At 37.9% G+C, this 22,074-nt stretch overlaps 1 protein-coding gene across 3 annotated transcripts in view; it reads right to left on the bottom strand.

Moving 5' to 3' along the window:
• Positions 1–22,074, bottom strand: part of TTC26 (tetratricopeptide repeat domain 26) — a 47,122-nt gene that overhangs the window by 2,755 nt on the left and 22,293 nt on the right. For all 3 annotated transcript variants that reach the window (XM_010565851.1, XM_010565850.1, XM_010565852.1), the window contains 6 exons: positions 20,422–20,475; positions 19,931–19,994; positions 13,231–13,319; positions 7,893–7,976; positions 5,650–5,719; positions 2,702–2,808 (listed from right to left, as the gene is read on the bottom strand). In XM_010565851.1, the coding sequence (XP_010564153.1) occupies positions 2,702–2,808; positions 5,650–5,719; positions 7,893–7,976; positions 13,231–13,319; positions 19,931–19,994; positions 20,422–20,475 (468 nt within the window). The remainder of the gene's footprint in view (positions 1–2,701; positions 2,809–5,649; positions 5,720–7,892; positions 7,977–13,230; positions 13,320–19,930; positions 19,995–20,421; positions 20,476–22,074) is intronic.

Genomic DNA, 22,074 nt, shown 5'->3' with positions numbered 1-22,074 from the left:
TCCTTTGGTGGCTGGAAGCCTGCATCTGCTGAGAAAAAAGGACAGGCTGTGGGAGTTACGTTTGGAAATTTTAGTCAGAGAAACACAGGTACTACAGAAGGAGTAATAATTCCCTTTTCTTCACATAAATGGTGATTTTAACCACAGGTGACTGGCAAGCACTCAAATGGATGGGAATAAAGATAGTAAGTATAAACACTATCAGGTGTGTCAGCTAAAAAGAAAAAAATGAGTACTGATTTCTCCAAACTGGCATCTGATCTAGTTCCATTAAGCATATATCGGTTTAATGTCCTCCTTCTACCTGACATAGAAGCAGGAAACGCTTCACCCCAAGTCATGTGCCGTTCACTATATGGATAAGATAGGCTATTGCATGAAAAGCAGCAAGAAATTAGCCAGAACTTCTGCATCCCAGCTTCCTCATGGAACAAATTCTATCAGCATAGCAATGGGGCATCTAGTTACACCTAGTCTCAGGACACTGTTGACCCTGCTCCATCTATGTTCATTCAGCATTCTGTTGAGTGAAGCCTAGTGTGACTGCCCTCTTAAGTTACAGTTATGGTGCTGTCTGTGGACCTCCAATATAATAGAAAGACAAATTGTAACACTATAGTTATCATTTTTGAAATTAAATTCCTTGGTCTTTGGAGCAGTCATTTATGGCCATACATAGACACATAATTAGGCTGAAAAATTTAGTCCTGTAAGTGCAGTTTTTAAGAGCTCTAGATAAATCCGAAGCATGGAGCTGATTCTCCTCCAGAGTACAATAAGGTTTTGAGAAGAATTTAGGCAAAGCAATCAACTGATTTAAGTGAGACTTAAAATGGTCTAGTGAGAGATTTTACATAAGGTCTGATTGTCAACTTGCTTTCAGAAATTGCAGCTACAGGGAACACCAGAGGCATAGCCATTTGCTTGAGCAACAAGACTTCTAGGGTGAGATGGTGGATTGAATACTTGAAACGTGTAAGAGATAATTTGCTCAGTTTTAGAAGAATGTTTTTGAGATCACAAGGTACATTTTCTGACTTTCAGTTACGTGTTAGGATTTTGAGAACACGTTACTTGGTCAGATGGAGAAAAACAGCAAAAAATAATGTTACAGATAGTAGGCAGATATTGCTGCTCTTTGGGGAGCTTGGCTGAACTGAGAATCATTGGGAGGTTTTCCAACAGAACTCAGTTTACTATTTTTCCTCTATGCTGGCAAGTTTGGTCACTGTATCTTCAGTAAGCCTATGCTAACAGCTGCTAGCTCTTATTAGGCTCCACTGAACCAGCTCCATGAGCTTTACACCTATTATCTGTGTTCTGCTCTTCTCCCATCCGCCTTCTTAAAACAGTGAACTACTATATTTGCACAATCACAAAATCACAATCTGTCTTTACATTCTATATTTAATTTAAATTAAATCTAAACCAGTTGCTCCCCAAATAACTTCAGTCCACCTGCTGGCTCTGGCCAATACATTCTGAAAAGTGGGTGGCCTGTGCCTCACCATGACACTTTTCCAAAGAACATCCTTTTCTCCTGTCACTGAGCTGCCACTCCTCTAGATTCCAACACAGTGCAATCATCCTTGTAGATGGCACAGAGGATGCCAGATACAGCATCCTATTACTGTTGACTGAAATCATGCACAGCAGTACTCTGCATAGGACAACAAATATTTCTTTCTCCTATAGTGTCACTTACAATCCTCTCAAGTTTTCTTTATATATGCCTCTACAATCACACTGTGGAGGAAGCTCTCGTGTTTTCTTTCCATGCTTTGTAGAACAGCAAAAAAACTTGACTCATAGCTAAGTCTCACTGTCTATAGACACCATCTGAAGAATTAGATGTTAGGAATTTAGGCCGAATTGTAATCAGCTTCCCAAGATCTCTTCACTACTAACATAGCTTCGTATAAACTAGAATTTGGAGGTGTGCCAGCAATGTATTAGCATGGAGCATCAAAACTAGTAAACACAATCTAGAAGCTTAGTACAAGCAAGGTAGCATATATTTTAACTTGTTCTAAAATGCCTAGAGCATCCCTGCTAAAGTGGACATTGTCTTGTCTAGCCTGACTTTTAAAAATGTTAGACAGTTTAGTCTAACCTCATCTCTTTAAAAGTCCCCTCAGAAAAGGTTCAAAAGAAGAATTATTATGTGTTAGGAGGGATCCCGCTGTAGGCAGTTAAGCTCACCATTTTTTCTGAGTAGTTTTATTCTTAACGACTACACACACCCTGTATCTCTTTGCCCCACTTGGGCAGACAGAATAGTAGATGTGGGAATTCTCTTTCCATTTCCTTATGATCAGCAAAGGAGTATCTCCCATTGCCTTTACCATCTTTAAGGAAAAAATAACACTGTCCCAGAAAATCTATGTTAGATTTTTTTCCCTAAGTTTCTTGTCATTTCTACCAACAGTGAATCCCTGCTAGGAGAAGAAACCGTTATTGTTATTGATAGCTCAAGCATGTGGTAATTTACCAGCATTTTAATCAGTGGGTTGTCTACCAAGAAAGCTTGTAGGTTAAAATACTGACTAATCCTTGCCAAGTCACCTACAATATTAGGCATCCCACTGTTATAAAAGAAAGTTCACTAGAGATGACAATGATGGAAAGTATCAAAGAAATGGCTGTTGGTACAATCACTGAATTAACATGCCATACACCAAGTTCTAAAGAGAAGACTCACTTTGTAGCAATCATTTGCAATGAGCTGCAATAGGTTAAAGGACTCCCCTGAGGTCTCCATCTTCAGATAGAGCTTCCAGGCCAACTGTGGTTTCTTATTCATAATATCTGCAATAACAACAAAAAGCTGGGATTGTGAAAAGAATATGCTATGCACAAAACTCAATGGCAGGTAGAATAAATGTTCCTAAATTTCTTTGCTTAATGTAAATGCATGCCTCACCCTGGGAGCATGAGGTTGAGAAGGGAAACTTGTCCTTATCTTCTGCCTCACTAGCAATAACAACCAATTCATCAGAGAATACCAACGTCAAGAGGAATAATTATGGCGTTTACATCTCAATTTATATTTCACAGATACAGCAGTAAGCACAACTCTCATGATTTCAGATATGATTACGGAAAGAATGGAAAGCATTAGAGAAGTTATTTTTTGCAGGATAATGAACTGTGGCAATCCCTTTAGATGGTGAGATTTAGGATTATGTGTTCTTACACACAGAAAAAATTTCATTGGCACAAAACTGAGGTCTTTAATACTTGGTGCCCACCTCAGTCTAAACACTCACTTCCCATGATTCATAACAAACTGAAAGGTGGGGGAGTGGGGTGGGGGTGGGAAGCAAAGCCCCTCTGAGAATAATAAAACTTGTCATTATGCATCTACTAGGAAAAATGTTTCTAAATTCCCGAGATTTTGTGCTGGTTTTAAATTTGCCTGTATGACTAGAATTTTTCATTGGCCTTTAACTTTAAACATCACTGCTACACACAATTAGAAATAAAAGAATCTGAATCTTCCCTGTCAGCTAGTGGAAATTCTGCTAGGGTGTTTGAACACTATGAGTTCTAAAATTTGATTTTCTGGAAATAGGAACCCATTCTGTTGAATCTGAGGTTGATATTGGTAATTACAGACTCATTCAAGTACTGTGAGAAAAGAAAATGAAATTAAGTATTCCTTTATTTTTCAAGTCTTACCAGCTACTCAGAGAGTAGCTGGCTGTTCACACATGGACCACTCTTGTGCTCTTTCCAAAGAGGGACTGTTTAGCTTATTGTATCTGTGCCCACTTTGCCAATACATATGTTGCAGGTAGAATGGGTGGCAATCATCAAAAATAAACACGTAACACCAAATCACAGGATTTATGGTCACTTCTCATTTAGGAGGCAGCAAGACACCAAATCGGATTTTTCTTTCATCAGCTCCAGATACCATACACAGTGGCCAACAGCAAGGTCTTAATTTCCAAATACCAACCCATCTATTTAGCAAATGGAATACTATGCTAATTCAATGTTTTTTTACCTTCTCTTCAAGAAGAATTTGGTATAAATAGTACAATTATATTAAACAAAAAAATACTGTCTAGCATCCAAAAAAGATGCATCTCTGGTACTTTCTGCCCTTTGGAAATATTTCAGCATTGAATCGTTTACGATTCAATACATAATCATTCTCTGACATGAATGTATTATAATGCTTTGTAATTTCTACAGCAGCTTTTATCCAGAAGGCTCTAATAGCAATTTACATACTTGACATGAAAAGATAACTATATTCATCACTGAACAGTTGTTTTTGCAAAGAATTCTAGCAGCTGTTTGGGAATGAAAAATCAAAATTTTAAGACAGACACAGAAGAATACAGCAGCTTTACTGGAACTTCAACAGGAATTCAGAATGGCAAAAGGCACACTCAAGAATAACTAGTAACTCCTATGAAAGAGGTAGAAAATTTTTAATTGATAACATGGTGTTAATTCTACTTCTTGTATAATAAGTAGCACCTTCAAAGAGTTCTGCATCCCCAGATGTATGTCAAAGAACTATTATAGCATGGAATCAAAGGGATGAACACTGTCCACAGACAAACCATGAATTTCCTTTGCAATGGGAGTTCTCCCATCAAAAAAAAAAAATCACATAAAACATTCACATATAAAACACTCAAACACAAGAAGATACTGCAGCTTAATGAAAAAGGAAATAAACTGGCATGTCCTAAAATAGAGTCATAGATAAGCATCCATAGGTGTGATGTGTCTGTCTGGGAAGATGTTAGAGATCTTGACCACATCTGCGATACATCTGCAATAGGGCATAATGTCCCAAAACATACATATTTACATTCCAAGTGCAACTACTGAAAATTGTTTGAGAAGAGAACATTTTTGTATTGAGCCACTGTAAGGAAAACAAATTAGCCTAGGGAGTCTCAGACTTGAGTCATTAGAAAAGCCCACCTCTGTACTATTTTGCATGTGGCACTGTAGCTACATCTGTTCTGTGGTGTACTCTGCAATGTTTTAAAAACTGGTTCAGAAAAACTAAGTAAAATTTGCTATAGGATATGAAACATAGCAGGAGTTTTATGGGTTCAAGGGAAGAATGGAAAAGTTTTTGGAAGAAAAAACATGCTGGAGATTATAAAGGACATCCCCCAGGCACAGGAGTTTGAACAACATGATGAGTAATGTGGTAGGAAGAAAAATACCACATATGCTTGCCTGATTCTTCTCTTCCCTAGGCATCTGACATTGGCTACTCTTGGAGGTAGACAGACCCTTGGGCCTGACCCAGTATGGATGCTTCTATTTTGTGTTTTATTCTGAATGTTTCAGAGTTGTAACTCAGTCTTTTAAGACAGAAAATATTCACTCAAGCAACTGAGTAGACAATTGAGAAGAAAAAGGTTCACTGGTTAGGACAAAGCTGCAGTGACAGAACTATAACAGCATTGCACTGAAGCAGTAATTGCTTACTAAAGCCAGATGTATGAAAGGTGCAATAACCACCCACGCTATAACTAGTGCAATCAGCTTTTCACTTTCATAGTCCTGAATCAACCTACAACATTAAATTCAATTAGGAAAGTGGATTGCCAAGATTGATGCAATAGAGGAGGATCTGTATTCTGCAATGTTGAGAGTAAAGTGACTCACAGCAGCGAGCTAGCCAGCTAAGGTAAACAAAATCATTCTTTATCTTCTCACTCTGGATCAAAAGGAACACCTGCAGGAAGAAGGAAGATAAAAGATTATACATGCATGTACTTTTAAACAAACAGAAGGCAGACCTGCCTCGTTTCAACATGCAGTTAAGGCTTAAGCCACACGAACAACTGCTTCATGAGAAAAGCTAAGGCATGTAAGTGCAGTGTAGGGGTATCCGTGTCGGGTAGGTGGGGGATTCAAACAGTGCCATGCTTATCAAGGGACTTCTGCAGCTTCAAAACGCCAAGCTGTGCGGAAGGTGTGGCCTGCTCTGAACAAGTGCCAATGGGCGGCCATGCAACACAAACAGCACAAAGGAACACTGGGCCTGTGGGAAAAGTTATTTGGAATGTGTTTGTTTAGAAAGCAATGTAAGCAATTACATTAGCATCTTCTTGAAATACCAGAAGTTTCACATATATATGAGCCTTTCCTCCCCATACATGTCAGAGATCATTCCAGGTCAGCAATAAGTCATTTCTAACCATTTTAGTTTCAGTAAGGTTCTGAGGCAAAACATTTGTCTTTTGTAACTTACTGTACAAATACAGGTTTATTACAGGTTTATTACATTCTACATCTAAAGGGATGCGTGGGGGGAAGTTATACATTTTAAAATGTACTCTGGCTTTGCTCACAGAAAAAAGCTGTTTATGCCTCTCTGCATGTCTATTTGTAACTATACTAGGATGCTACTGGCAAAACTCAAAATACCTTTATAGGAGCAGATGTATGTACTGGAACAGCAAGTTCCACAGATTACTGACATTTTTATTGGTTAGACATTGCTGATCCCCTGATTTGGGGGGGGGGAGGGAAGGGGTAAAAGGGAAGAAATAAAAAGAAAGCATTATCACTGTAAGTAGCATTTTATCAAAGGTTTTATTTCATTATGTCCAGGTAGGTAAGCTTTTAAATAACTTAATAAGTGCTACATGTGGAGATATTTTACAAGTCTATGAGACACTGGGGAAGGGTGATCTTTATATGAAAGTGTCATCACAATCAAAGATCAGACATTAGGTCAGACTAATCAATTTAATTACATAATTCTGTTGTTTAAATACATCACCTACATAACACAAGTTTATATAGAATCATTTGTAAGAACATAAGAGGAAAAAATGTGGATTAACAGCAGTTCACACCTTTGTGTTTCTCTGTTGCCTGGCTGCAGCTAAAGCTTACTTATAGCATTATCATTTTTATAAAGTCTCAGGAATCAGCATAGCCTGCTAGCATAGTTTTAAAAGATACTCACCTGAATTTTCATCAGGCTAACTTAATTAAGGTAAGTGAATTGAAATATATATCCATTTTGCCTGACAGTCTTGGATATTTTTCTTAGAGAGATGCAATTTCAGGTCACAGAAATTAAGGAGGTGGCTGCTGGGGGGAAAAAAGCCCAAACAAAACAATGCCCTCCCCCCAAAACCCTAGGAGGGCTCTGTTGTGGAGGAACCTGAAGAGTTAAATAGTTAGAAAGACAGGAAAACCAAACAAACCCCACCCAAACCAAGCAAACCTATATGATTCACTTTAGACTACGTGGTTGGGTTTTTTTTCTGGCTTGTCTTCTTTCTAGTCTTGTGGAAAATGTTGCTTCCATCTTCATAATAGCTATTTGCTTTTGCATATTTTAGTTGTAATTAAGTTTCTACAGCACATAGACACAAAAAATGCTGTGTGTAGAAGTTAATCTCTTCCAGCTGCATCTGGATGCTGCTGAATAAGATAGCAAGTACTTCCTCTTTTCCTCCCACATCTCCCAGAGGAAGAATTTTTTTTTTTAAACACAAATTTCTAGGGACACCTAGAAGCTCTTAACTATTCAGTGTCTTTTACTTAGCATGCCCTAGTCAGTCTGAACAATAAGACTGCCTGGGATCCCAAAGCGTAGGAAATCTGATTAAGAGGGCATTCTTTGATCAATTAGAGATAGCTGCAAGCACTCTTGTGATGCAGGACAAGCAGCATGATTTCCCCATATACCTCACATTACAAGATTAGCAAGATAATCTTTTCTGAATAGTGTTCACTGAGAGTTTCAGTTCCTCTAAGGGGAAGAGGATGTTCCGCACAACCTGCTTATTTTCAACTAATGTGAAGATCTGGAAGGAGAAAAGGAAGGAAAGAGGGGAGTATGTGGGAAATATTTCCATTGTTGTTTTTGAAAGAAAGTAAATACATACCTCTTCAGCCTCACTAAAATTGCCCATGGCAGCTTTGGCTTGGGCGTAGTTGAAGTTAAAAGTGTCATCATTGTAGAAGTAACTCTGGAAAATAAGCCACACAGACAAAACCCAAATAAATGAAACAAAAACCCCTCCTCCTATGGTATAACAGTAAAAAAACATTAAAAATCCCCCCCCCCCCCAAATCTGAGTCAGACTATATCAAGACAATGGGAAGGAAAAAGAAAAACCCACATTATGAACATACAGCATTTATAAACAGTGGGTAGAAAATTATGGACTGGCTTTCCATCCTACATTCGTGACTACAAACACAGCTGGAACATTCCACAGTGGTAACCATGAGAGATCTGGAGAATGCTCCAAGCTCAAAATTGCTGTGGCAGCTTTTGTGGGTATAATTTTCACTTTGGGCATGTGAAGACACGCTGTGCTGCCATGGTCTCTTTCACCTCCCAAGCACTTATTTCACCACTAGGGTGGTAAATAGGCAGTTGACTCCCTAATGGCTTAAGGAGATGAACAGTTTGTTTTTTCAAGACTTTTCAAGGTTCAACAAGAGATCCTGTGGATCTGGTTATGTGACAGATGCTAGTCTGACACACTGGATCACATGATGGAGGTGGAGCCACAATACTGCGCTGTAGCTCAAGCCTTGCTTACAGGCACCCTTCTCTATCTGAAGTGCAACACTAAGTTTTTGTCTCCCATAATATTAGACTGGATACACCTGGTTAATGACAGATGAGGTTGATCTAGCTGTATCTTTTCTGAAAAGCTGCACGGGCCAAAGCAGGAAATATAACTCTAGGTACAGGTTAGCCCGACGTTTAGGTTTGACCCAAATAGCTTAGATTTGATCATGGTCAGATGCCCAGACTGAAGTATAACTCAGATGACCAAAAGTCAGCTGGGTGTGTTCTGCATTCAGCACTGTCCCACACTGCTGCACCGGTAGACCTGGTAGAGGTAAGGTGGAACACAATATCACAGCTACAAGCGTGGATGGGATTGAGGATCCCTGCCCAGGGGAGGTGCAGTGCTTATGAAAGAGTGTGGCAAGAAGCAGGGTGGTTTATCCACTATAGTTACTGCAAGAAAAGCCTTCCTGGGTGCAAAATAGCAAGGTGTGTAGAGGAAGAAATGTTTTTCCTTATATAGCATCTATAAAAGAAACAGAACTTGTGTAGGGAGATCAAACTTTTGTTTTGTTCCCTCATTAGAGTAAGGAGGAGGTAAAAAGCATCATTGGGACTGTACAAAAGATATGGGAAGCAAGGGGCAAAACCCTTTCGCAGTGCTATCTTCTTTCATGACGTAGGGACACTTGAGGAACCTCTTCTCTTCCCTGTCGCAGCCAGTCAACAAAGGGTACTGATCCAGCCCACCCACATACATCAAGCTAGTGCTTTGAGAGGAGAGGTGGGGGGTTGCCACCATTTGCCGGATGTCTAGGTTTCACCCAAATAGTCTGTTAGGGTCCAAAAGCTGGCAGATATATTCAGCTATGTGAAAGCATGAGGATGAACCAATTGGGTCAATCTTAAGCTCAGTTTGTGAAAACATTTCAGTACCCTTAGGGTGAACTAACTGGTTTCACCATATGAGAATTACAACACTTTACTGTATTCTTCCTCAGTGATAGTTTCATGTGAATCAGCACAAGTCCCAAGTAAAGCAAAGCTGGTGAGCAAGATGCTAGTTTTACTGCATGAATAGTTTCTTCTGTTCCAATAGGCTCCACTGTATTTTTTAATTAAAACAGAAAAGAAACTCTGTCAGCAACCAAACTAAAAACCTGTGTCATTCTATCCTGGTTGTATTAGTGCTAGAGACCAGACCTGCTGCAAAAACAAAACGAGTAGAAACGAACTAGTGCTGCTGATAGTGCAACACTTTCACAGCAGCTAGATGTTTTGTTTCCTCCTCCTCTTTTTTTCTTTTTTTTTTTTAAACCACATTATATGTACTGGACTTCACTCCTTTGTGGTCTTTTTAGCAGTCTTCAATCTTTTCATAAAACTGACTGTGCTCCGAGTGATGTCCATTTTAACGAGATGCCTAGATACCCAGTTGAACAATGAAGCATTCCTTGTGGCCAGAACTCTGCTGAGCCTGAATTAGCTTGTCTTGTCAGTTGATCCTCAGTGTTATAATGTCACCCCCAGGGCAGCTGGCAACACATTTATAATAAGGTGTCCTTTGAGACATTCTCATGCCTAAAGCAGTTTTAATCAATCATGGACAAAGGTGGTGTTTCCTGAGAGAATATCCTGCAAACAATCTTCACAAAGTGCACAGCTCCACTTAAAGAGCTGCAGAGATTCTACTGAAGTTTATTCCTGTGAATGAAACACAAAGGTGACTGTAAAGCCACCTAAACCTTGCCTGTAACATGGTACAGGAAGAATTGTTTGCATTCCTGTGACCTGAAGAGAAGGGGAATGACCTAAGTAAATCTGAGCAGTGGCTAGTAGCAGCTAAAAAATGATGAGAATGATCAACTACTTCAAAAGGACCATGCAAGGAAAGTGGTAGTATACTGAAAACTTTTGTCCTTAGTCCTTGCTAATTATCAACCGTATTATGTCTCCAATTACCAGTATTTATGATTCCCTTCAAGAATTTAACAAATACATATTTTACTTAAGCTTGATAATTTTGCAACTTGCTAGATACAATCTATAAAACCTTCCAAACTTGCAACCTCGACCCTACTTTGAACTATGACAATGAATTCCATAAACCAACTGTGTTTTGAGAGGGACAAAATGCATTTTCTTGGAAAAGACATTGTGAATTTGCTGCAATTCCAGCAAGCTGTATCGTGTCTTCAGCCTCTCCTAATACAAATGGAGTTTTCATATCTAACTTGTTTATTCTAATCCTCATTTTGTATCATTTTATTTTCTTAACTTCCCTCTATAGCAAATGATATCTTCTAAATCTCTTAAGACAATATTTCAATTTCTAATTATGGTCTGATTCATGTTTCTTTCTGCATTTGAGGGGGGTACTGGCCAGTATTTCAAGTAAGAGTAGACCACTGTGCAATGAAAGGCATGAATCTTTTTTCATACTGAATTTTCTTTACTTGGCTTAATATTTTGTTTTGCCCTTATAAATGCATTCACATTACAACTGTGAAAACCGAGGGAATATTTAAAAAAAAAAAAGTCTTACCTTTGCCTAAATAAGGGTCACATCAAAACAGATATATGGCTACTGATGCCAAAGGCATGTATATGTGGACAAGTCCAGTTTGCCAGCTGAGATCCACTTACATATGTTATAATGTGCAACAGTAGTTCTGCATACTTCAAGCAAAACAGCTACGATTTTAAGACAAAACATCCAAACAAACAGTCAGATAACCCTTCCCCTCTCCTATGCACACATAATAAAATTGTTTCTCCCAAATCCAACAAGGTAAGAATGCTCCTTCTTCTAGCTGATAAATATAGCAGGATTGAAGGCTTGCATACCTGTACCTGTCACTATTTCTGCCTCCCTCCTGGCAGTTTTTAAACATTAGACCTATCCCTCACCTATATTTCCCCCTGCATGGGCTCTTACTAACATCTTACAAAATGACACCAGCTATTCTGTGCTCTTCCTTTTCCCTTCACATTTTTTTTCCAACCCTTCCTACAACACTTTCCTTTATACCCTCACAGACACAGAATTGTCTCACCTAATCCCCTTCCCTGTAGGGCTTCTCTTGCCTCATGACTCTGACCTATCCTCTGATCACTCTATTGCTCACTTTCACCCTCTTAATTTCTGTTTAGTGCCTTGTTCATTTCTGGCTCTTTCCTTTACAAACACTAGTCTTACTTTCCAATATCAATGACAACTCCATTTGCCTCCCCAGATGCTACTGTTCTCCCTCTCTCATTTGTAAGCTTTCCCACATACCTTGGAGGTGGTGAGTAATCGCATTTAACTTTAACCTTTTCAGGTTAGAACTAGTTGTTTAAGAACTTTTTAAAGGAAATGGAAAGAGCTGGGCATTTCTATGGGATGACTCATTCCATTCTAAGATAAGTATAAGAAATTCATAGGATGAATTCTCCTCTGGAAATTACCACCTGCCTCTGTTGGCTATAGACTGAGACCGGATGATCAGTTATAACTAGAAATCTGACTTTTAGATGGCTCAAGTTAGGCAAAACAAATCTCACTCTTAGTTTCCAGCTCTCCTTTTCTTCAATTACACACACACTCCAATTTGGAGTGGTGGTGGTGGTGGAGTGTCTCTTCGTTCCACTACAGTGGAGCCATTCCAGTGCCTGCAGCCACTTGGGATTTCTTCAATAACCTCTTTCCAGAAGAAGTTTAAAAACACTACACCTTCATCATTTGTCACCCATCAGCTGCTTTTGGCGCCATTACAACCACACGTTTTTCTTTAGATCTCACCCTCCTTAGAACACTGTAACTGTGCTCATCTCGTGTATCTCCCTAATAATTTCTTTTTAGATTCTCATTCCTCTTCCTACCAAATATAGAGTTCTTACAACTCTAGTTTCAAATCACTGGAACAAGACTACAATCACTTCACTCTATAATCACACTCCAGCCTCTCTCTTTTTCCTCACATCTGACTTGTAACTGGATATCTGTAAGTTGTACCCATTTTATCCATTGAATACTGGTGATCTGATAATGCTGCATTATGGTAACTGCAAACTCCTTCTCTTACTTTGAAAAATGCAACATTGCCTGCAGGGTACCACTCAGATTACTTCTGCAAAAATAATATTCTTAGCTTATTGCTTTGGTAATACTGCCCTATCTTAGCCCTTCACAGTGACTGCTTTCCCTGTAAAATATAAGCGTTATTACTTTCAGAGTCCTTCGTGTCCTATCTTCCTTACACACTCTTGTTCATTAAAATGTTGCTCCCAGTTATTAACCAGTGACACTAATCTCCATCACTCATTTGATAAATCTTAAGAGAACATGTGGGTTTTTTCTTCCATGCTGCCCACTCCATAAATATCCACAAATTTTTTCATTGTCTTCCTTTAATTATCTTCCTCATCTTCTGTGATGCCACCAGAAAGCCTGATAATGGCTAAATTGCAAGTGTGATGAGACCATCATGCCCACCATGCTGCACAATGCTATCTTATAAACTGCTGCTTTACTTTTTGATCCATTTGCTGTACTGACCAGTTATGTCCCACTGTCATTCCTGTGTTTTGTTGTTACTGTTGTGTTTCTGTATCTTTTTATGTTTACATAGTGTCTCACACACTACAGTCTAATTCCGTAAGTAGTGATTACATGCATTAGAGTACTACTACCAATACTAAATAATAATACTAACCTTGACTGAGTTGAGGTAAATCAGGACATTGGCAAACTGTCTAAGAAGAAAGAAGCAGGAGGACATGCACTGTCTCCCTGGAATGGTATCTAAAATTCAAAAGAGAAATGCAGATTTGTAGAACTTAACAATCACATGGTAGTGGAAATCACTGCCTAGATTGCTGGCAACTATGAAAGCAGCTAACTTCTAAAAATAGCGTAACTTGCCTTTTCAGGCAAAGGACCACACTAGAGGTTAGAAAAACTATTAGATCATCTTGTCAACTTTCTCTGCAGCATACAGTAACTATTGCAAGACTGTCTTCAGCAGCAAATTCTACAGAGACAAATTGTTTAAGTAATAGGCCTTTTCCATGACACAATTCATGTTACATAATTTTACCGTGAATTATTCTTACTTTTAGGAATTGACACTTGATACAAAGCCTGAGTTTGTTATTCTAACCTCATTAGCCTTTTTTTTCTTTAAAATTACACTTTTCAATTATTCTGGACAAAGAAGCTCTACATATTTTAATTTTAGTTCCAGTAAGAGAGTAAGCTTGATACATGAAAATATTGATATAAAAAATTTAATACATGCACAGGAAAAATAGTTAGTGAGAAAATACAATATGAAAATTAATTTCCATGCATTTGGGATTACCACATTGCTCACAAGTGGTAAAGCCATAAATAAGTTAGGCATATCAGTTTAAATGAGCATCAGTAAACTTTGCTGCTGTCTGTGTCATCATAAATTTTGCTGCCATCCTATTATGCTGTCATCTACTCTGAAATTGCAAGCTGGGTTACTGAAAAACTGTTTCAAAGCTTTTTGAGAGATTCTGAAGTAAGCTTACTAGGACTAATTTCTGTTAGACCCAACCAGCAGAGATTGGTCAGAGATGGATGAACCCAAGTAGCAGCTGGGAAAGCATAAACACAAGTGATGTCAAATCACTACTATTTCACTAGGTCAAATGATCATTAGATAGCATGCTGCTCTGTGCAGTTTGGTAAGGTGACAGGAGATAAGATCCTAAGGCTACCTACCAACAGCCCTGAAGTAATCTGCTCCTGTAAGTTAGTTAGCATCATTCCATCCACACTAGAAAATTAAAATATCTTTCCTGTATATAGAAATTTCATGTATCTGAAGAATGACATTTTGACTCCATATCACAGCACAAAATATAGCATTCCACTGTAAACTTGTACATTCTCCTTTAAATAAGGTAGGATAGTAATTATTCCTGGAAAGCACTATATAAGATCTCAAATTATATTTCAAAGGAAAGCAGAATATTCTCATTTTTTATCTTTTAGCACTAGGAGATACTGAGCTTGGATGTCCTGTCATTTCTATACAGAGACAATCCATCCTTATCTATGTCTGAACCACATCATTCAGCTCTCCAACTTAAGAAAATTATTTGGTTATTTGTGAAGTGTTCACTTGGGAGCAGAAACTGGCCTGTATATTTAACTGTCCTTTTTTACATGCAGGCATACTTATCATGGCACATATATGCCTTGACAGGACAGTAACAGAAACAGTTTTCCTCAGCGCTCCTCTGCTTTTTTTGTTGTTGTTGTTGTTGTTGTAATGAGAACGTAGGTACCTCAAAAGTGCTCCTTTTCTCTCACATTCAATTTTTTAAGTTCATAAACTCACGGCAATTTATTTTAAACAAAATTTTAAAAAATGCAAATAAACATGCAAAAACTTAAAACTGAGAATATATTTTCAGTAAAAATTAATCACAGTAACAAAATATTCGAACCATACTTTTCCCATATATGATTGAAGAGTTTCTAAGTTTCAGTATTTATTCTTATGTCCACATTTTGGCAGAAAATTTTGTTATCCCAGCACACCATCCTCCATATACTTTTAGTGAAAGATTTCATTAAAAAAACAAACAAGTAAAACATCTGTAAATCTCATACAACTCAGCAATGAATACTACTAGTGACAGGAAAACTAGAGTTTTATAGTTCTAATTTATCCCATCTGACTCATGCAGGAAGAGGAAAAAGTTCTCATTTTGAAAAATTACTTAGGGTGACCTAAGAATACCTCAAGAAAAGACTGCACAAAGTCCAGAAGAAATGTTTAATTCCTCCCACCCAACACCAGATATGCCTGACTTGGTCCTAAAAGAGGTCCACTGAAAATGAAAGGGGTGCTTTTCTCCATTATGCTTGCAGTGTTTTTAGGGTAGTTCTTAAGACTTACGCTAAGCACCAGAAACACTGCATTTAATGGAAATGTTAATGTTCATTTACTTTCACTAATGTTCGTTTTGCCCCATTTCCTCCTTAACATATCTCAGAAATCTGATCTGTTTAATTTTCCATCCAGTTCAAACCCTGGAAGAAGAGCATAAGAATTAACTATAAAAATCTAGTTATATCCTTCTTTGTAATGCCAGTGCCATTTCATGTCATTGGGATTAAGAATTTTTATTAAACTTAAAAAAAACCCAGCAAACCAAGCTGCTGTTCTGGGTGTTATTTATTGCTGTTAGAAGTTGAATATTGACCCCTACTCTGTAAGTGCTTCCTTTTTTTTTTTAATATTTGTTTTCAGTGTCCCTACTCCTCTTAAAGTACAGAACTTCCAACATGAGATGAAATGTATACATGCATTGGAAAGGACTTTCATATTAACTCTGTTTGCTCTATGTTCCCTGAACCTCCATGCCAGAGATCTAATTAAAAACAGCAAAGGGCTTAACTGATAACTCCAAATGACTTTACAAATGACATTGTATTATTCTGCAACTGTCCGTTGCTGCTTTTGTCTTAAGGCAGTCATAGGACTTCTACAGTTAACAAAAGCAAGTCAGAAAGACAGGACCTTGTTTTGAAAAAATATTCCACATCTTCATTTTAATCCATTAATTTCTGATAAGCCACATTAAAATCAGGAGCCTTGTAGGCCCAGTTGTGAGCAAAGACACAGCATAGGATTTGCTCACTCTAGCAAGCACAACCTACTTTTGTATTATAAATCTGTGAAGCAGCCAAGTAACTTGATAAAGATCTTAGACAACCTAGTGGTACTAGCTCCTTGCAAGGACTGGCCCAGTGGGAAGTGCTAAAGCATGACTTACATGCTTGAATAGCACAGCTGGCTACTTAGCTAAAGCCCAAGTATACAAACAGCAAGAATTCTGTTCTCCATTCTAAATCCAGCAAAACAAAGGCAGCAGGTCAAAAATGACCACAAATATACAACATAGTGGCTAATATGCTAAGTTACATAAGAACATAAAAATGATCATATTGGATCCAAAGTCTATCTGGTTCAGAAGCTTGCCAAGTAAGAATATACAGCTATAGAAAGAATATATTCTGATTTCACATATAATACATGCTGTGGTATGTAATGCCACTTCCTTTGAAGTTTCTCCCAGCTTCCAACAATCTGCACTGAGGACATCCTAATCATTAGTGAAAAATTTGTGTTATACAGCCAATGGATTTTTTTCATTTCTTTATCCCTTCTGGTTCTTGCAAGATTCTATATCAAGTAAGTTGTGTTATGTGAAAAAGTAATTTGTGCTGTTTGTTTTAATTGTCTTGCATGATGATTTTTGTCAATGGTCCTTTTTTTTTTTTTTTTTGTATGGTACAGTAACTGATCCTTCACTATTCCTCTTCTTGTCATTTATGATGGTCTGTATCACGAACATAACCAAACTCAGTCATCATTTTCCAGGCCATGTATCCTCTATTTAATCTCTCCTTGTTCAAGAAGCTATTGCCTTTCTCTGATCATCCTTGCTATCTTTATTGTACCCTTTCTTGCTCTCTCATATTTTTTTTTTAAATGTAAGAACTAGAACTGCAGACAGTATTCAAAAAAGGAAACCACATCTGTATACAATGACACAGTAATTATTTTTGTTTTGTTCTCTTCTTCCTCATCAATCCCTAAGATTATCTTCAACTCTTCTGATAATTTTGCAAGTATCATTTAAGCCCCGCCACCCCATGTATTACCTCGCATTCAGCAAAGTTAAATTTAATTTGCATATTATTACCCAGCCTCATATATTCTTCCACAGCTTGTTTTCACCTTTCCTACTATGGGTAATTTTGTACCATTGGCAAACCTAGTCATGTCATTATTCATCTCCTATATCTCATTAATTATGAATACGAGCTCTTTCTTTAAAGAAACAAAAGGTTCTCTCAAGTGTTCAAATCAGGTGCATTTTATCCTTTTCACTGTTACTTCACTGAAAATTTTCTGTTAGAAATAAGAAAGGTTATTATGTAGCTTCCCTTCTTGAAATTAGTGCTGTCGAAATTTTTTGAGGTATTTGCTAACACATGGATTTTGAATTTGATTATACTCGGATCACTGTAAGAAAATTAGATTTTCATCATAAAATTTCAAATCAGGTTCTATAGAATCTCTCTGTTGGTCTGGAGTCACCTGTTCACTTGTGTGTTCTCTAAGAAAGATGAAAACTTAGCATTTAAAAATTCATTCTCTCTATCATGCCATGTCATTGCATTTACTAGGTCAATATGGGCAGAATAGAAGTATCCAACTATTATTTAATTATCTTTCTATATAAAATCTCTAACCTCTTTAATATGCCAGTCACTGTTCCCATCCAGGCTGGCTAGTGAATAATTTAGCCTCAATATGATGAGTTTCATACCTGAGCATGTAATTTAAAACAATTTTATGTTACTCACTGATAAAGAAAAGATATTTACTTTATTTTGAGAGAAGGTTTCTATAATGTTAGAACAATTTCTCCACTGGCATCATCTATTTAGTAATACCCCATTGTAAATTAAATAGGAACAAAATCCTACATGTTACCTTCCTCCTATCACATTTGAAAAAATTATTTTAGGTTTATAGTTTCCTCTTCTAAAACCAGGTGCTCCACTTTATTAATCTTCTTGTAAAACTTCTAATTTTTGTATAAAAACACTTACATGTTTGGTCTTCACGTGTTTGTTTTTTGTTATGTCCTATCTAAATTGAACTCTGTTTGTCTCTCCTATTTCCTATCTACAGTTTGTTGACCTCTACCTGTCCTTCATTTGAGGATACAAAAAACCCCTCACACTATTTTGCCTTTAAAGAAGGAGTTACCTTGAACGGTGTGCTTTTCTGTGTCTCAGCTTTCTCCCGCAAGTTTTTAAAAAGATGACAAAGCAGTTTTTACATGGAAGTACCACGAGCATGTTTGCAATACTAATGTTTCCATTTACCTTTAGTTGAAACCGATCGCTCCCATAGGCTCATTTTTTTCAATTAACCCACCTTCCTAATCAGACTACATTTCTGGTCCCTTTATTTTTTTTCCTCAACCATACCTCTCAGCCTCTGTATCTTGTTTTGCATATGGGTTTAAAAATATTTCACAGTACAATTAAGACTTTTAGCTTCCTAACAAGTTCAATTCTGGTTTTGGGCTATATCTTCACTATACATCTTTTCAGGATAACTTTTCTCAGACTATCTCTGTATTATTTTTATGCACGTGTGCTATGGTCACTCATCACACCTGCATGACTGTTATGGGCATTAAGAGGTCTACCATCATTGTATCAGTCATCCTGTGACTTTACTGGCATCACAAACCCAGTTAGCTATATGCCCACTAACTGAGTCTTCCACTACTACAGTTCATGCTGCTTCTTTCTATAGGCTGGGATCCCAACTCCAAAGGGATAACCTCAATGCAAAAGGAATATGTTAGCGAAACCTCATCTATGGAACCACTTCCAGCTTTCCAACGTGAAGCTCTCTGCTGCACAATCTCAATAGTACAAGGGCTGCAAGGGGAACAGAATGGCTCAACGGTGTTTCTGAAAGTTTCATCAGTGCTGCCACTCTGTCTCTTGAGCTCCTCTTTAGTCACCATGGACACAGGAGACAGCATTCTGTCTCCGAGGACCATGAGCTGTCTGCACCATAAACATGCATAAGTAACCCACCTAAAGAAATAGTTCTAGTGACAGTGCCTACAAAGGAAACTGGGAAGCCCCATTTCGGCTGAATTTCTGCGTTCCAACTACCGGCTTTTTTGATTTGAGATTTTTGGTTTTACTTTGGCAAGGGGAAGGGAAGACAAGGTCTTGTTTTGGTCTATTATTGAATAAGTAAATATTGAAAATATATTGATTTTTTTGTTGGGTTTTATAATGGGTTTTTTGATTCAACCAAGAAGTTAGTCCCAGAGCCTCCATTTCTCTCTGTAGCCAAATTCCTCTTTATGTTTTTATCACCCTCGGCTTCAGGGCACACTCCATGCTAGGACTCTATGTACTCGATAGGCTTTCATTAGCAGTCCTATATTTGTACCTGCGAGTGTCTGTACCTGTGAGGTTTCAGCCACACACTTCATCTAATTAGACTGTGTCTTCTGCTTCTATAATGGGGATTATTAGTCAAAGGCAAGCTGCCACAGCATCTACCAGTGAAGACTAGCAGTTTGCAGTATAGCCTCTTTTCCAGCCAAATTCGTATAGTAAGGTTTGGAATCAATTCAGCCTTCTAATTTAAACAGGCAAATTTGTTTTGGACTGTAAATTAGGCTTTCTGTTACTCCTACTATAGCAACAAAAATCCTAGCAATAGTCATGCTAACAGTCAGCAGTTAGACAAAGATACGATGGTATATATTTGGATATTGTAAGAAGGATTACATAATGGAGAGAGAACATTTCAAACATACCACATTCGCTGGCTGATTCACCCACCAACTGGAAGAACTGCTGAGCAATTTTCAGATGATCTCTCTGGGAGAGGAAAAAAAAAACCAAATCCAACATGAGTTCCAGAGTTGATGCTACAATACACAGTGAAAATACACTCAGGAACAGATGAGGAGCAACTAACAGACAAACCAGGGCTGAAGTAAAAACAGAAAAGGTAAATGTGCCACTGTATGTGCCTAGATATACAAGAACACTGTAGAAAGCAAACAGGGTTTTTTGGAAGCAGGACAGGGAAGCCAAATTCAGCTTGATTTATTGTTAGGACTAGCAACAGAGATTTGCATTTCACTCATTCTGTACTGAGTACTGTATGGAAGAATATTAAGAGACTCGGAGATCTTGCAATCTAAATGAGAAATGACTGCTTGTTTCACTCCATCCCAGTCCCTACAGATCTGTTCACATTCTAGTGTTGGAGAAGCTGAAGAACCTCATAGGCTTCACTCACTGAGCCCATTTCTTGTCCAAGTGCTGCATTTACCACTCCTTTGAGGATGTACTCCTGAAAAAAAAAAAAAAAAAAAAGGTAAAAACGATCAGAGAAGACAAGGTGAAGATTTCAGGAGACACGTAACAGCCTACGTGTACATTATTTTCTTCCTAAATTCAACTCTATCCCAACTCAGTTTAATAGGTAGCTGGTTGCTATAATACTATGACAGTGCTTCAGTAGTACAGTAGTACAAAGTTACCCCCCAGAAATCCATTCTACTTGCTAGCTAATCACTTCTGCTAAATATGTGGGATGCAAAGGGGTAGTGTGTTTTCTGATGTCCTATGCTCAAAGATGGTGCACCAGAAGGAACACTATAACATACTGTCATGCCCTCTTCACCACCATATGACCAATAACCAAGTGCAATGTTGTTATATTAATGCACAGATCCCACTTCATGTATGCACATTGGTTAACCATAACCACTAACATCCTTGCTCCAAAATGCATAGCATTTCTCATCAGGGCAAAAATGTCAAGAGGTTTGTGCTCTGTGGTCATGTTACTCGACTGAAATTCAGAATAGGAGTAGAGTACCCTGTAATCTCTACTATGAGATACAACGATAGTTTATTTCTTCTCTAAGCAAGATTTTCTCAGCATGTAACAGACTCATTTCTCTTTTTCTAATCTTATAATTAGGAGTTACAGCTATAAACCTGTTTTAGTAGGTAGTTCTGATAAACCTGGATAGCCCTGTCACAGACGCAAACATGGAAAAAGAGAAAGAGACATCTACACACCAACAATGGAGTGCGAGGAAACAATCTGAGAGTACTAGCCAGCATGCGAAGTAATCATTTTAGCATACCAACTCTCTTACAGATGCCAAAGTATTATCCTATAGACGTCATGACAAAGAATAAATTTGTGAAGAACTGAAGGATGATATACGAGTAGGTTTGCAAGTCTTAGCAGGGAGTTCCTTCCAAGTGTCAGTGAGAAAAATGGAAAAAAAGCACAAAGATTCTCATTTAAAAATGTGATCAAGAATGATATGTTATTTATATTAGGCATGTATATGGGGAAAACGGAGGCTAAAGGACCAATAGCTGCCAAAAACTGTTTAATTAAGTCTTGCTATACTGAAAAACGCAAGAAGTGAAAAGCAACAGCAGAAGATACTCAGCACAGAATCACCAGATCCGTGTTCTTGAGGTTTTCCTTTTCCCTCCCTCCATCTAATCCTCACACAGACTCATGAAAGGTCCCTTTCATGCCCAGCTATGTGACCTTTGGAAAATAAACTGCAAAGAGGAATAAATCAGACACTAAAGATATTGGAACAGCCACAAAAGAAAATTACAGTAGCAGCTAAGGGACACTATAGCTTTCACTCACTGCAGCTGAAGTGAGATGGGATTAGAAAAGACCTATTATTCAAATTGCTTAATCTAATCTAGCTCATTTTTATTGAAATGGCTTCAGGACAAACTACATGAGCATCTGAGCTAGCAGATCTGAGGGATGGTAACCATCACCAGGGCAGAAATGAGAAGTATTTGTAGTTGGAAGAGGGCTTTTATCTATGCACTAATGGTCAGCTCCCCAGAATCAAGTCTGCACACAACAGAGCTATATTCTTAGTTGACCCCAGGTGGTACA

This window comes from Haliaeetus leucocephalus, unplaced genomic scaffold, assembly GCF_000737465.1.
Source record: "Haliaeetus leucocephalus isolate CR32 unplaced genomic scaffold, Haliaeetus_leucocephalus-4.0 Scaffold196, whole genome shotgun sequence".
In the NCBI taxonomy this organism is placed as follows: Eukaryota; Metazoa; Chordata; class Aves; order Accipitriformes; family Accipitridae; genus Haliaeetus; species Haliaeetus leucocephalus.
This window is presented reverse-complemented; position numbering and strand designations above follow the sequence as displayed.